This window comes from Brachyistius frenatus, unplaced genomic scaffold, assembly GCF_029030835.1.
Source record: "Brachyistius frenatus isolate BFR_SWC_R1_liver_20210118 unplaced genomic scaffold, ASM2903083v1 Contig_6, whole genome shotgun sequence".
NCBI classification, from domain to species: domain Eukaryota; kingdom Metazoa; phylum Chordata; class Actinopteri; family Embiotocidae; genus Brachyistius; species Brachyistius frenatus.
Window position 1 is genome coordinate 2324764 of NW_027210605.1, and position 12128 is coordinate 2336891.

Sequence of the window (12128 nt, forward strand, 5' to 3'; positions counted from 1 at the left end):
TGTATAGTAATACAGTACTTTCTAGCTGTCATTCACAGTTAGGGCAGAAATTGAGGTTGTAAAGTCGCTTTTTCTAAAATATGTCTGAACACTCAAAATGTAAACTTTTTTTTTATAGTAGAAGGGAGGTCTGCTGGTTTGTGACACTGAAAGCTGTACCTCATTCATTTACCTATGATCCTACAGCATATTATCAAAACTATATGTCATGAAACGGTGACCTCTGCTCCACATTTGATAATATGTCAAAGACAGCTTAATGATCACGATGGCTAAATTCATCAGGCTCTTGGAAGTTCTCCACTTATCTGTCTGAGTGCCACAGGTCATGCACTGCATTAACTGCTTCAATTATTCATCCTCAATGCCGTCGGTTTTGAAAATGCACTGCAGGCAGAGGAATTCAGCTGTGCCATTTTGCTAGGTGAAATACAAATCCCTTTAAATTAGAGGCTCCTGATGGATTCAACCCCCCGCCCACCCACTCAACACCCTCCAAACCTGAACCTCCAGGGGATCCGTAACGCTGCAATTATATTTATCACCTCGACAGTCAAACGGCAGACCTGCTCTCCCGAGTCTGCCCACCAGAACACGTGGGAGCACATCAAAATGGGCTGACATGAGGCTCACATCCCCATCCTACATCTGTGTGCCCTCCCATGGTCCACCGTCTGCGACTCGGCAATGTCGAGGGGTCATGTAAAAGTATCTATTTTACGGTGTTTGCACATGCATCAGCTTTTTCCCTAAAGTCCCCTATTCCTGCTAAATATGAGTCCTTTGCTGGCAATTTTTTTTCTCTCACAGCTCAGACTAGATCTAAGAACACATTGTGTTGGCAACCTACTGCAATCAATTCCACAGTGATACTTTGTGGGAGGTTTTCCTCAAATGCGAGTCTTTTGTATCAAATGGGAAAACTGAACTCCATCGCTCTGGCTTGAGACAGACAGACACAGAAAAGTACAAACAAGATTTATCTTTGCCAGTTCCACCTGGAGCCATGATGAAGGTGCACAATGGGATAGTGCCTAAACATGGGAGAGAAAAGTGGAACAAAAAAAAGAGAAGAGGAGCAAAAAATTGAAGAGATCAATACAGGCTGACCATCACTTTAGTCTCAGCTTGGGGGAATGGGCAGCCATATTGCATTAGAGCCGCTAGATGGTTCTCCTTGAAGTGGTGAAGCGAGAATCCTGCTAATGCATCTGACATTTCAATGCAACCAAACAGCGCAGCCACAAAGACATGTCTCAAGGCCTTATGGATCAACTTGCATGGATGCTGCAACAACAACATCCTCCCAGCAATGTTTTTGTTGTTGTGCAGTTCTTGCACACTTTTAGTATTTCCCAGATTTTCTTTCCATGTTCACGAAGATTTTATTTTCTTACTTAATTCAATCCATTCCAGTCAGTTCTGGCACAGAACCGGTGCCTCTGAATGAATTCTGTGACTATATTGCTATGCTATTACATAATTAATGTGTTTATTAAAGATAAGAGGCCTTGGGTACTGGAAGCTTTTCTTTAGAGGCAATAATTCCCATTTGTATATGAATGCAAAATATTGCAAAGTGACTGCAGCTCAGTCGCAACAGAATAAGTGAACAACAACAATGGCTTATAATTCTATACCCCTTGTGTAGCTGTTCGGGAATTATAATAAAAATCACTCTGTGTTTGCTGCTCTTTGCATAAGAAAACAAGAAACATCAGTGGAAATGTGCCTGAGAGAACTTGCTGGAAGAAACTGTGTTTATCTCAGGATATAAGATGAACTGAAACTTCAAAAATGCGCCTTGAATCAGGACTTCTTATTCGATCCTACACACGGTACTTTTTCTCTCGCTCTGTCGATGCAAATTATGCTGCCACAAACAGCTTTTTAAAGTTTTAATGAGTGATCACACTGGACATGAATGCACACAGATAAAATATTCATACATGGTGGACTTCTGATCGGTGCCTGTGGGATATCATTAGCTTTCCTCATTTTAGAGGTTTCCGCACATTAATCTATTAGAAGAAGGAACAGAGCTCACTGCAAATTTACAGGAAATGGATAACAATTCATAGAGGTGGAGGTGAGAAGAAGCAACATGCTTTCATCCTGTAGCATGGCGCTACTGTCGTGGATGGAGCTCAGGTCTCATTTCTCTTAAAGTGACAGAAAGATGGAAAGCTGATTGACGTTTCAAACACTCAGTCATGCCAGTTCTTGTGCCTTAAGACCTTTTATGCAAAACGTGTTTGTTTAATCACCCAGCGTATTGTAATAATGTCCTCATCCTGCAGACAAACTGCAGCAGATACTGTCTAAAGACTTCTACAGCACAGCATAGTAAGCCATGTGATTTGATAAAGATAGCTGACCCACTGCACGGTACACCAACTGATTCTCCTGGCGACAGCAATGACTGCTGATTCACACATACCACTTCATGCCAACAGCAGCATCAATGTGGAAAAAGCTGGGTAGTCAAGCGTGTACACAGTTTTCAACCCAGTTACAAGCAAAACCACACCACATGGTCACAATGCAAATCTCAAACATAAGTATACTTATAGATCATCATCCTGACCTTGTCAAGTCTAAACGTGACAATGGAACTATTTAGCTTGAAAAGCAACTATTGCCACCGTTTTGACTGCATCATCCTGGTGCTAGTAGTGCACTGTATGTTTCCATAGCTGACAGTATGAATGCACTGACACACTCAAAATACCGAGTGTAAGTACATAAGTAGGCCATTTAGAACACAGCATTAATCTTTTCAGAAACAAAGCCTGGCTTCTTTAGTGAACTTTACATACATTTCTTGTTGAAACCATATGGTTAAACAAAGAGTACATCGAAAGGTCTAAAAAACAAGCTATTAAAATCCATCTTGTTTGTTGGGTCCTGTCATGCAACATTCATTGTGACTGGTTAAAGTGGCTAAAGTATACTTATAGATCCTCATCCTGACCTTGTCAAGTCTAAACGTGACAATGGAACTATTTATTTGATTTTGATTTTTGATTTTATACACTTTATTAATCGCCGAGGGGAAATTTCATTTAGCTTGAAAAGCAACTATTGCCACTTTAACCAGTCACAATGAATGTTGCATGACAGGACCCAACAAACAAGATGGATTTTAATAGCTTGTTTTTTAGACCTTTCGATGTACTCTTTGTTTAACCATATGGTTTCAACAAGAAATGTATGTAAAGTTCACTAAAGAAGCCAGGCTTTGTTTCTGAACAGATTAATGCTGTGTTCTAAATGGCCTACTTATGTACTTACACTCAGTATTTTGAGTGTGTCAGTGCATTCATACTGTCAGCTATGGAAACATACAGTGCACTACTAGCACCAGGATGATGCAGTCAAAACGGTCCACAGGTTGAGTGTGAAACGATGGACACATTTTCACATTCAATGGTTGCCATCTTGGCTATGTAGTGGAAAGGGAGGGACCACCGACTGAAAGTATGTATAAATTAAGGCGGAAGCTGCAGCTGTTGCAGAACAACGCACTAAATAATTTTTCACTAAGTACCACCATCTTGCTGTTGGATAGAAGCCATCACAGTGTTTATTATGTGTGTTCAACAGAGGGAACAAAAACATGTTCATTTCTGTGTAAAATAATGAAAGCCGATATGTTGGCAGGTGATGCATTGAAATGCTACGTTTATTTCTGGTAAGTGCGGAGTGGCAACGGTGGCAACGGTTTAAAACAACACTTCTCTATCAAAATTCAAGTGCTACACAAGTGAGAGTACGAGCATGTACTATAGCTCAGTGTACTAAGGGAAGAACGTAATTTGGAACACAGCCTAAATATCTAAAACTCTGCTGCTTCATACAGATGAGAGTGAGTGACCAGAAATCTGACCAACCACCATTATTATCCTCAGAGCCAGCCACTCTCACGACCAGTGATAAAATATGAGGCTGAGTGAAGCAGAGAGGCAGAATGTAAAACAAAGCTCCCACAAATGAGCCGTTGCCAGTACGCTCTCCTTCCTCTCTTTTGGACAAAGAGAACACATTGGACATCATTTTCAAACAATTCCTCTTCTGCCTTTACATTTAGCAAAAACAGACTAAATGGTTACATTTTCTTTTTTAAACAGTGACATGGGTGAAGGCTGTGCTTATTACTGTGACGTGGCCTCTTCTCTCCAAGCAGTTTCTCAGTCTACATTTCCAGTAACACTCCACAACTCATTGGGGAGCTAAGGCAGAGGTTGCCAAACAGATCAATAATTCATTCACCCAAAACAGATTTTATGATGAATTGGAAATGCAAAACTGATCTTCTCCTGGATGAGTGCGAGTGCAAGTCTTTTTTTAAAAATTATTATTATTATTATAAAAATAATTGTATTCTATATTTTTTTGCGCAGTGCCCCACACTGATCACTTACCTGCTTCTTTGGAGAGTTGTGTGAAGGCCTCCACTCCCTTCTCTCCATAGCTGCCCTCTGAGGCGATAGTGGAGACGTAGGTCCAGCCCAGGGCTCGGATAATGTCCACCATGGCCTGGGCCTGGAACGAGTCTGGAGGAACCACCCTCGAGAAGAAGTCGTAGCGCCTGTCGTCACTCAACTCCGGGGCGGTTGACGCATAGCTGATCTGAGGGATCTTGAAGAGAAGAAACGTGGTTGGGGGAAGGAAAAGGAAAAGTTTACTTATGTGTTGATGCTATTCTGGTGCAGCATCATAGATGGTTGCTATGGTGACTGCTGTGTCAAATCAGTTTTGAAAAGCTGTGTCCAAAATTGCTCCCTTTTTACTGTACAGTGCACTACATTTACTCTCTGCTATTTGATTTGAGTGCTCTCAATTTAGTATTCTGAGTGTGAAGTTTATGCAGTAAATATATCCTCAGTTCAGTGTCCTGAAAAATGCCCAAAGCGCAATGAAAAAGTAGTTTTTTTGCTGCTTATCCCATAATGCAATGCCACATGTGATACAGAAGGTGTTTCACATGGTCAGCTAGATTTTGAGGCTTAAGAAATTGTACAATGCAACACAATTTCTGGCTAAGAGTTAGATGAAGAGGTTGATGGCCCTCTCGTGTCTGAATGCTAAGGACAAAGTTTCTTCCAGGAGCTGGTTAGCCTAGCTTTCCAGGAACAGGGGGAAACAGTTGGCCTGGCTATGTTCAGACATAACAAAAATCTGCCAACCAACACCTCTGAGGTGTATTATTTAACACATTATCTCTTGTGGGCATACTTTCCAAAATGTTAAACTATCAAACTAACTAAATTTTCAAAATGCATTACATGCAGAGGGTGAATCTACTCTCAAGGAGAGTCATGTACAAACACTACGTGTTTCTTGTTGCTGCTCGCTGTGTCACAGGCAGATGACCGCTGTTGACTAAAAGGGGTGCAAAACAAATAAGCATTTAGTTTCTCATTTATTTCACATTGCATTGTTGATTAATTATCATCGATCAGTATATTTGCGCAGTCTGTTACCTGGGCAACATGCAGTGCTGTAACTTCCAACTCAAGATATCAATAATGACTTATTGCAGAAAACGTCTTTGCAGCACGTTTTATCAACAAGCAGCACAGTACCGTAATTGTCTCTTACACTTCTCTCCTGATGAGACCTTAATCTGTCTCCGTCACCCTTTAGCTTTGCCAAACATTTTCAGGTATTACTGAACTACTTACCTTTACGTTAACATATATAGACACTGAGGTCTAATATCTACAGCAACATCTGTTTGCAACTGGTACCATATATATTTCATTGCATATTTTATACATACGATAGCTGCAAAAACAAAAAGCCCCCTTTCAAACACCTCTCAAGGTAAATTTTTCAGTGGATGAGGTCTGATTAGTTGTCATGCTCTTAGCTTAATTATCGTGTGCCAAAAAACTTAACACTTTAATAAAACTTGTCTCTTAAGTTCCAGAAAAGGTGAGTAAATAAATCTTGAGTGCAGTTTGTATCAAATCTATGAAGTGCTTTTTAATGCTGGACCATACTTTTTTTTTTTTCTGTTTCCAAGTTCAAGAATGAACTATCACTTGATTGATATTTTCTGGCAGATTCTGAATGGACATTGCATGTCTTGACTAACACCTGTGTATGTTCCCACTTTAAAGGGAGCAGCATAATCACAATTATTATCAACTACAAACTTATTGTGCATTTTGGTGCACATGTAGATAAATAAGAGTCCCATAAGTATATAAAAGAGGTTCTATCAGTCAAGCTCTTTACAAAGATGCAAGACAGTCACTTTTCCTAATGTGTAGTACCCTGCTAATATTCTGCAGGTGTTCTTAAACCCAAATGCATTTTGTAAGTGTTTCAGGATTTTATCCATGCGAGTACCTGTCTGTCTGTAACTCCACCACTTTGGTCTAGACTAAACTATTAAAATGAAACTCCTGTATGGATTACCATTCCAATTTTCACAGATAACAGTTCCAACATAATGAATCCTGATGATCTGCCAATTCTTCTCGTTCCACTGTGATGTTATTTCAGGGATTTGTGGTTTTGAGTGACAAGCTTTGACAATTATCCAATAGTTATGTTATTTTCAGGGTGACTTGTTATTACGTTGATCTAGTCCCATCTCAGGTCTTTTTGTCCATAACCAAATTATTTTGCACTGATGGCATCTTCAGACATGCAAGTGACTTTTAGAGGAAATGTGACTTCATACAAAGTCACTAAGGCTAGAATGTGCCTGAAATTTTGCAAATTGTTGCATTGATGAAGAAGGAAAGATAAACAGACAAATGCACACAGACAGGCAGTGTGCCCTCTGGCTTAAAGACATATTTACAGTGAATACAGTACACTAGCTATTTGTGGGGAATAAACACAAATGGCCCAGCCATCATTTGAAGAAGTGACACAAGTCAAAACTGTCTGTTGGGAAAAACCTTTACATGTGTCAAAACCCAGAAAAAAAAGTGAGAAGCTCAATCAATCTGACTGCAATCACATTTTTCAAATGAGCTGTATTGATAAGTAAATCATTAAAAATGCTGCATGATAAAGTCTCATCAACCATTGTTTCAGGTTTTGAAACTGCAATCACACCTGGTGGCATGTCTGGGTTCAAAATGGCCACCTCCCGTTAGACAGGTGGATGCAGGGACATACATCATTCTTCTCTTGATCCCAGCGCAGTTCCCCATCACACAGTCTAATATAAGCACTGTATGAATGCTATCCATTTCTGTTAGAGTGATCAAAAGCAGACGGACACTGGGGAATCACGGGAATGAGGACACAGCGGCTCGCTGATGGGATCGCCTCAACTCACACAGTGTGAGTTATAGCTTTGACCCACAACTCAAAGGGGGTCAACTGCACAAAGCTGACAAATTGAAGAGTGGAGGAGGCGGTGAGGCTCAATACAACTCAATATGTTTCAAGTCACCAAAAAAAACCCATAAAAACCCTACAAATTGGCAAACACCAAATTGGTGATGCAATTAGGCAAATTTAGAGGTAGGACTGCTGCTGCGTCACAAGTGAAATCCCTTCAGTGCAGCCTAAATTGAGTATACTGGGTCAAAGATGGAGTACAACAAAGTAATGGAAAAAGCAACAGCAACAGTGATTTGAATTCAAGAACACTCTTCTTTCCTAAAAGTAAAGCCCCTATTTGGAACATGTGATAGTGGTCTATCTATCATAGCTGCTGTAGTAATACTGTGGAGTCACAAGGTGTTATAGGTTTGTTGAATCACGTCCTATCTCCGCCCGGGCTGGGACCCTGAGCTGCTTTAACATTTGTCTCTCAGGAGCTTTTTGCTGCAGGGAAACATTTAAAGATGACAATGGCTTTTTACTTTGTCCCTGGCTTGTACCCTGTTGATATAATTTCTACACTCTTTTTCCCCCAGGAAACTACACCTCCTTGCAGTACAAACACTCACATTTTCAGTCTGTGATTTTTTAATTACCACTTTGACCTCCAGGTAACAAAAGTGCTAAACCTTAATTGAGAAAATGGTGCGGTGCGAGGATTAAACCTGCAGGAATTATTATACAACGAGAAGCTGACTGACTGATACTGATTAGATTGTAACACCTTTGTATTTTTCTGTCTGGCAGTTAGTAATTTATCCTTCTGTATGAGCTAAGTGAATTAAATTAAAATCTTCTGAACTTGATTATCTTTCTCAGTAGATTATGAGCTGCAAAGTTTAGCTTTTCCACTTTGGTCACAGTGACATGTTTGGAAATCCATCAACTATAATAAGCTCTTGTTGCAACAAATTGCAGCAGATTTGAATGTCTTTCGTGAGGTTGATGATGTGGTGATAATAAGGCGAGGAGGATAGATATTTTATCAACATTTTTTAATCATTTTCGGCAAATAATAAGCCTGTAATGAGTAAAGGCTTGTTTTCTCCTTCATCTTTTTATCCAAATTGTTCTATCCATAATGCACTTGATATCGCTCCCATTTTTTGTGTTTTAATAGGATACTTAAAGCTATTATATGTGAAGTATGGCATCATATAATATACTCTGTGCTATAACAAGGTGAACAGGTGCTGTTGCCTGAAAGCAGTCCATGTCGATACCGACTACAATATCTCTGATCATGAGCAACTGGAGTCAGGCCGAGAGAGAATGATTAACGATGCCCCCTTTCAGTATCACAATTACCCAAAGCTGATGTCTGGCACCTGTCATTTACAGTATAGATCAAACTTAGGATTGCTGAGGGTAATCGCCTGGCTTGCTCTTGAATGTATCTGGCCTGACAGGATCGATGGAGGGAAAACACAGAGGTCTGTTATAGGGGACACTGTTTTATTGATTTACCACCACAAAGTACTCTGGCCGCCCTGAATAAAAATCTGTTGGCGAAGTCTAAAGAAGCTTGAGAAAAAAGAAGACAGTGATGGGTGGTGGGAGGTGTGTGTGTAGGGGGTGGTAATCTGCTTACTGACATTAAATGAGAATTTCAACTTGGGTGTTTAAGAAGAGGGGTGACTAAGTGAGGTTGTGTAAAGGTGACACATTCACGGTTAGAGGGAATGCTAGGTGAAGTTAATTAGAGTGCTGTGGCCTTTCGGTTATATTTTCACAAAGAGCAGCCCACAAGCACCATGGGCAGCTCAAAAGGAAGGTGAGAGACTCTAATGTTTGTGCTTAACTGGCGTGCTCTGATAATGTGAGGGTGATGATTCTAATGTGCTGAGAGCAATTCTTGCAGATGCAGCGAGCTGTGCTCTCATGCTTTATCTTTCCCCTCATATGCATCACACAAATAGAAACAGTATTTGAAGAAAAATCTGCAGTATAAGGTACATCACAACTCTCAGGTGGGGCAATGGCAACCATCTATCCTTGCCATGTGAGATGAGGGAAATCTGCAGATACGAAAAGACAATGTGTCCATACCAAACAGAAATATGACAGTCCATGGGCTCTTGAACAAAGACTCCAACTACAAACAAAAACTGTCCTTCAACCACAGACCTGTTCTCGACAAAACACTGCACTGAATAGAATCCATTAATGTCAAAAATTAGGAACCAGAAACTGGAGTGTTGTCCAGACTGAGGTTTCTAACCATTAAACTCCAAGAGCATTTCTCAAAAACATTGCTCCGAAAGAACTGTGAGTGGCGGAGTTGAAATGTTTCCCCTGAATGGCTCTAACTGGAGCGAGGGCCGCCAGGCAGTTCCAGTTGCAGGAATCCCTGTGCCTCTATTTGCTGCATGATTAGCTTCTAAGTATATCTTGACATCACTCAGCTCCACTCCGCTGTTTGCAACCGTTCTCCACGGTGACGGCGGAAATGACGGCGGGTTCTGACAGACCCAACTCTAACCCCATGCTGTCTGTGGCTGAACGCCAATGCACAGATTGTCCACATGACACCAGTGCAATGACACGCATACACAAACTCAAAGTATGATCCAATGCACTGCCCAAGGAGACATTTTGAAAGCAATTCACCATTACCAGCCCCATAATACAATAAATATTTGCTCCCAAAAAACATCCCTCGTCAGAAGATTTATTTGTAGCTCCTCTGCCTGGCGTTGTAAAACAGCCATGGTCGATATTCTATAAACCAAATAATACTGTACAATAAACAGGCACATAAAAATACTGAGCAGTTATCAAGTTTTAAATCTGTCCTGCTAAATCAAGGCTCAGTCGCTCTGTTGCATGGTGGGGGTGGGGACCGCTTTGTATTCAGACAGCAGCGCCATTTGTAGCAGGGCAGAGGTAATGACTGTGTCCATACATGCAACCTCAGGCTGGGCTTTAGTAATCTCTCTTTACCAGAGCGTGGCACTGCCAACTCAGCCAAGGAGGCAGGCAGGGTGGGCGGGGGAAACCGACAGCTTTCCCTCCCTCTCTCTGTCACTCTCATCCTGCCCATCTGTGTCTCTCATTCTCACTCTAACTATCCTTTTGTGAAGGCTGCGTTTCATCAGTGCGCCCTCGCACAACCTGTGACTTTCAGTCTCGCTCCCTTGTCCTCCGCCCCTCTGTGTGTTTCAGCCCCGTCGGAGGGAGACAAGTGACTCTCATCTCCCTATGTGTCTCTCCCTCCCTGTCATGTCTGCATGCAGACACGCCCACACAGATGATCAGCAGACACTTCCTGCCCAGAGATGTCCTCGGCCTGCCAGTTTCCCCCCAAGCCGAGACAATCTGCCCTCAGTCATTGTGCCAATGCTAGCCAACTTTCTCCCTCTCTCAGTCCTTATAGTCTCTTTTCTCCCTATTTTTCAGTTCAACGCTCGCAGCCAAAAATGTGACACTCACATATGACTAATTTGCAATAGCAAATAGATCCGCAGAGGCTATGTTTTTGCACTTTGTATTGACAGTGTATCTGCAATGTCTTCACTGCCAATGCAAAATCATATCTGTTGAAGGTTCGTTGTCAGCTTTTTGTACTGATTTCTATATCAACTGACTTTTAAAGACACTGACTAAGATTCACATGTATTTGGAGTCGCGTTTCCAGCCACCAGATGGATTTAAGTTTAATATTCACTGTTCTACCAAGCAAAGAAAAAAATATTCACCTCTTTAGCTGCTAAGTGTTCCTCTATGTTCGCCAGCTAGTCATGTTTGTCTTCTGTCTGGTGTTGAGCATGAAGTGCACAGAGGGTTTTTACAGCTGTTTTAATGTTTTTTTCAAAAGCTCTATGCTGATGAGGACAATGAAAAGGAGATTATTGTAGCAAGGAAAACCATAATGAGCTGAAAGATACTAAAACTAGAGACTCGTGTGATATTTCTCTGTGGATTCTTCACTGTCCGCGGCATCTTTCACAGACAATCATTTGGTCCCTTGTTAATATTAAAATATTGATTTTAAAAACTTAAAGATTAAGGAAATATAATGGCCATAGTTACATATTTACAGTTGTTACTGAGTTGAAACATCTGTTGGCTCGATTTAATACTTAATTAAAACCTTAATATTTGACAAAGGGTTTCAGTTAACTGAAATCAAGACGTCCAAATGGTGCACCTCAATGGAAGATCCTGTACGATCCGATCCAGTATAACCTCTAGCTGGTTTTTCAACACTTCTGATGCTGACGAAATTGATCAAAACCAAAAAATGAGTAACCACATTTTTTAACCACCATTATGTCTCTTTGAATTTACAAACAAAGGTTTAATACTGAAACTTTTTTTAAATCACCAGTAGTTTAACAGTCATTAATAACTTTATAAAGACATTGCAACATTGCACATTTGAGTCACTTTAACAGGTTTTTATCAATGTAGAGTTTCATTTCTCTATTTATTAATGAAAATAAATGAGTTACAATTTAGAATTTCACATTAGTGACTAGGACACTATTATTAGTGGGCTAAATTTTTTTTAGTTACACAGCTCAATAAATGTAGCATTATAGTGAGACACATTCAAGAAAAGTGTTTTTCATCAGTTTCCATCAAGTAATACTTGACTTGGTATACCACCTGTCCTCATTGAACAGCTCGTGCAGCTAAGCTTCTTCAGATTTATCTTCCTTTCCCCCAATGACAGCATATATCCAAACATAGCTGGCTCTGTCTAACAAGCCATGAAAAAGAACAAGATTTCGTCTGCAGTCAGTTCCAGTTTCCAGTTTCAAAGTATC

At 40.6% G+C, this 12128-nt stretch overlaps 1 protein-coding gene across 1 annotated transcript in view; it reads right to left on the reverse strand.

Moving 5' to 3' along the window:
* LOC138636493 (metabotropic glutamate receptor 7-like) overlaps positions 1–12128 on the reverse strand; it is a 66687-nt gene that overhangs the window by 35946 nt on the left and 18613 nt on the right. Inside the window, exon 2 of the mRNA XM_069724531.1 lies at positions 4425–4641. Within this exon, the coding sequence (XP_069580632.1) occupies positions 4425–4641 (217 nt within the window). The remainder of the gene's footprint in view (positions 1–4424; positions 4642–12128) is intronic.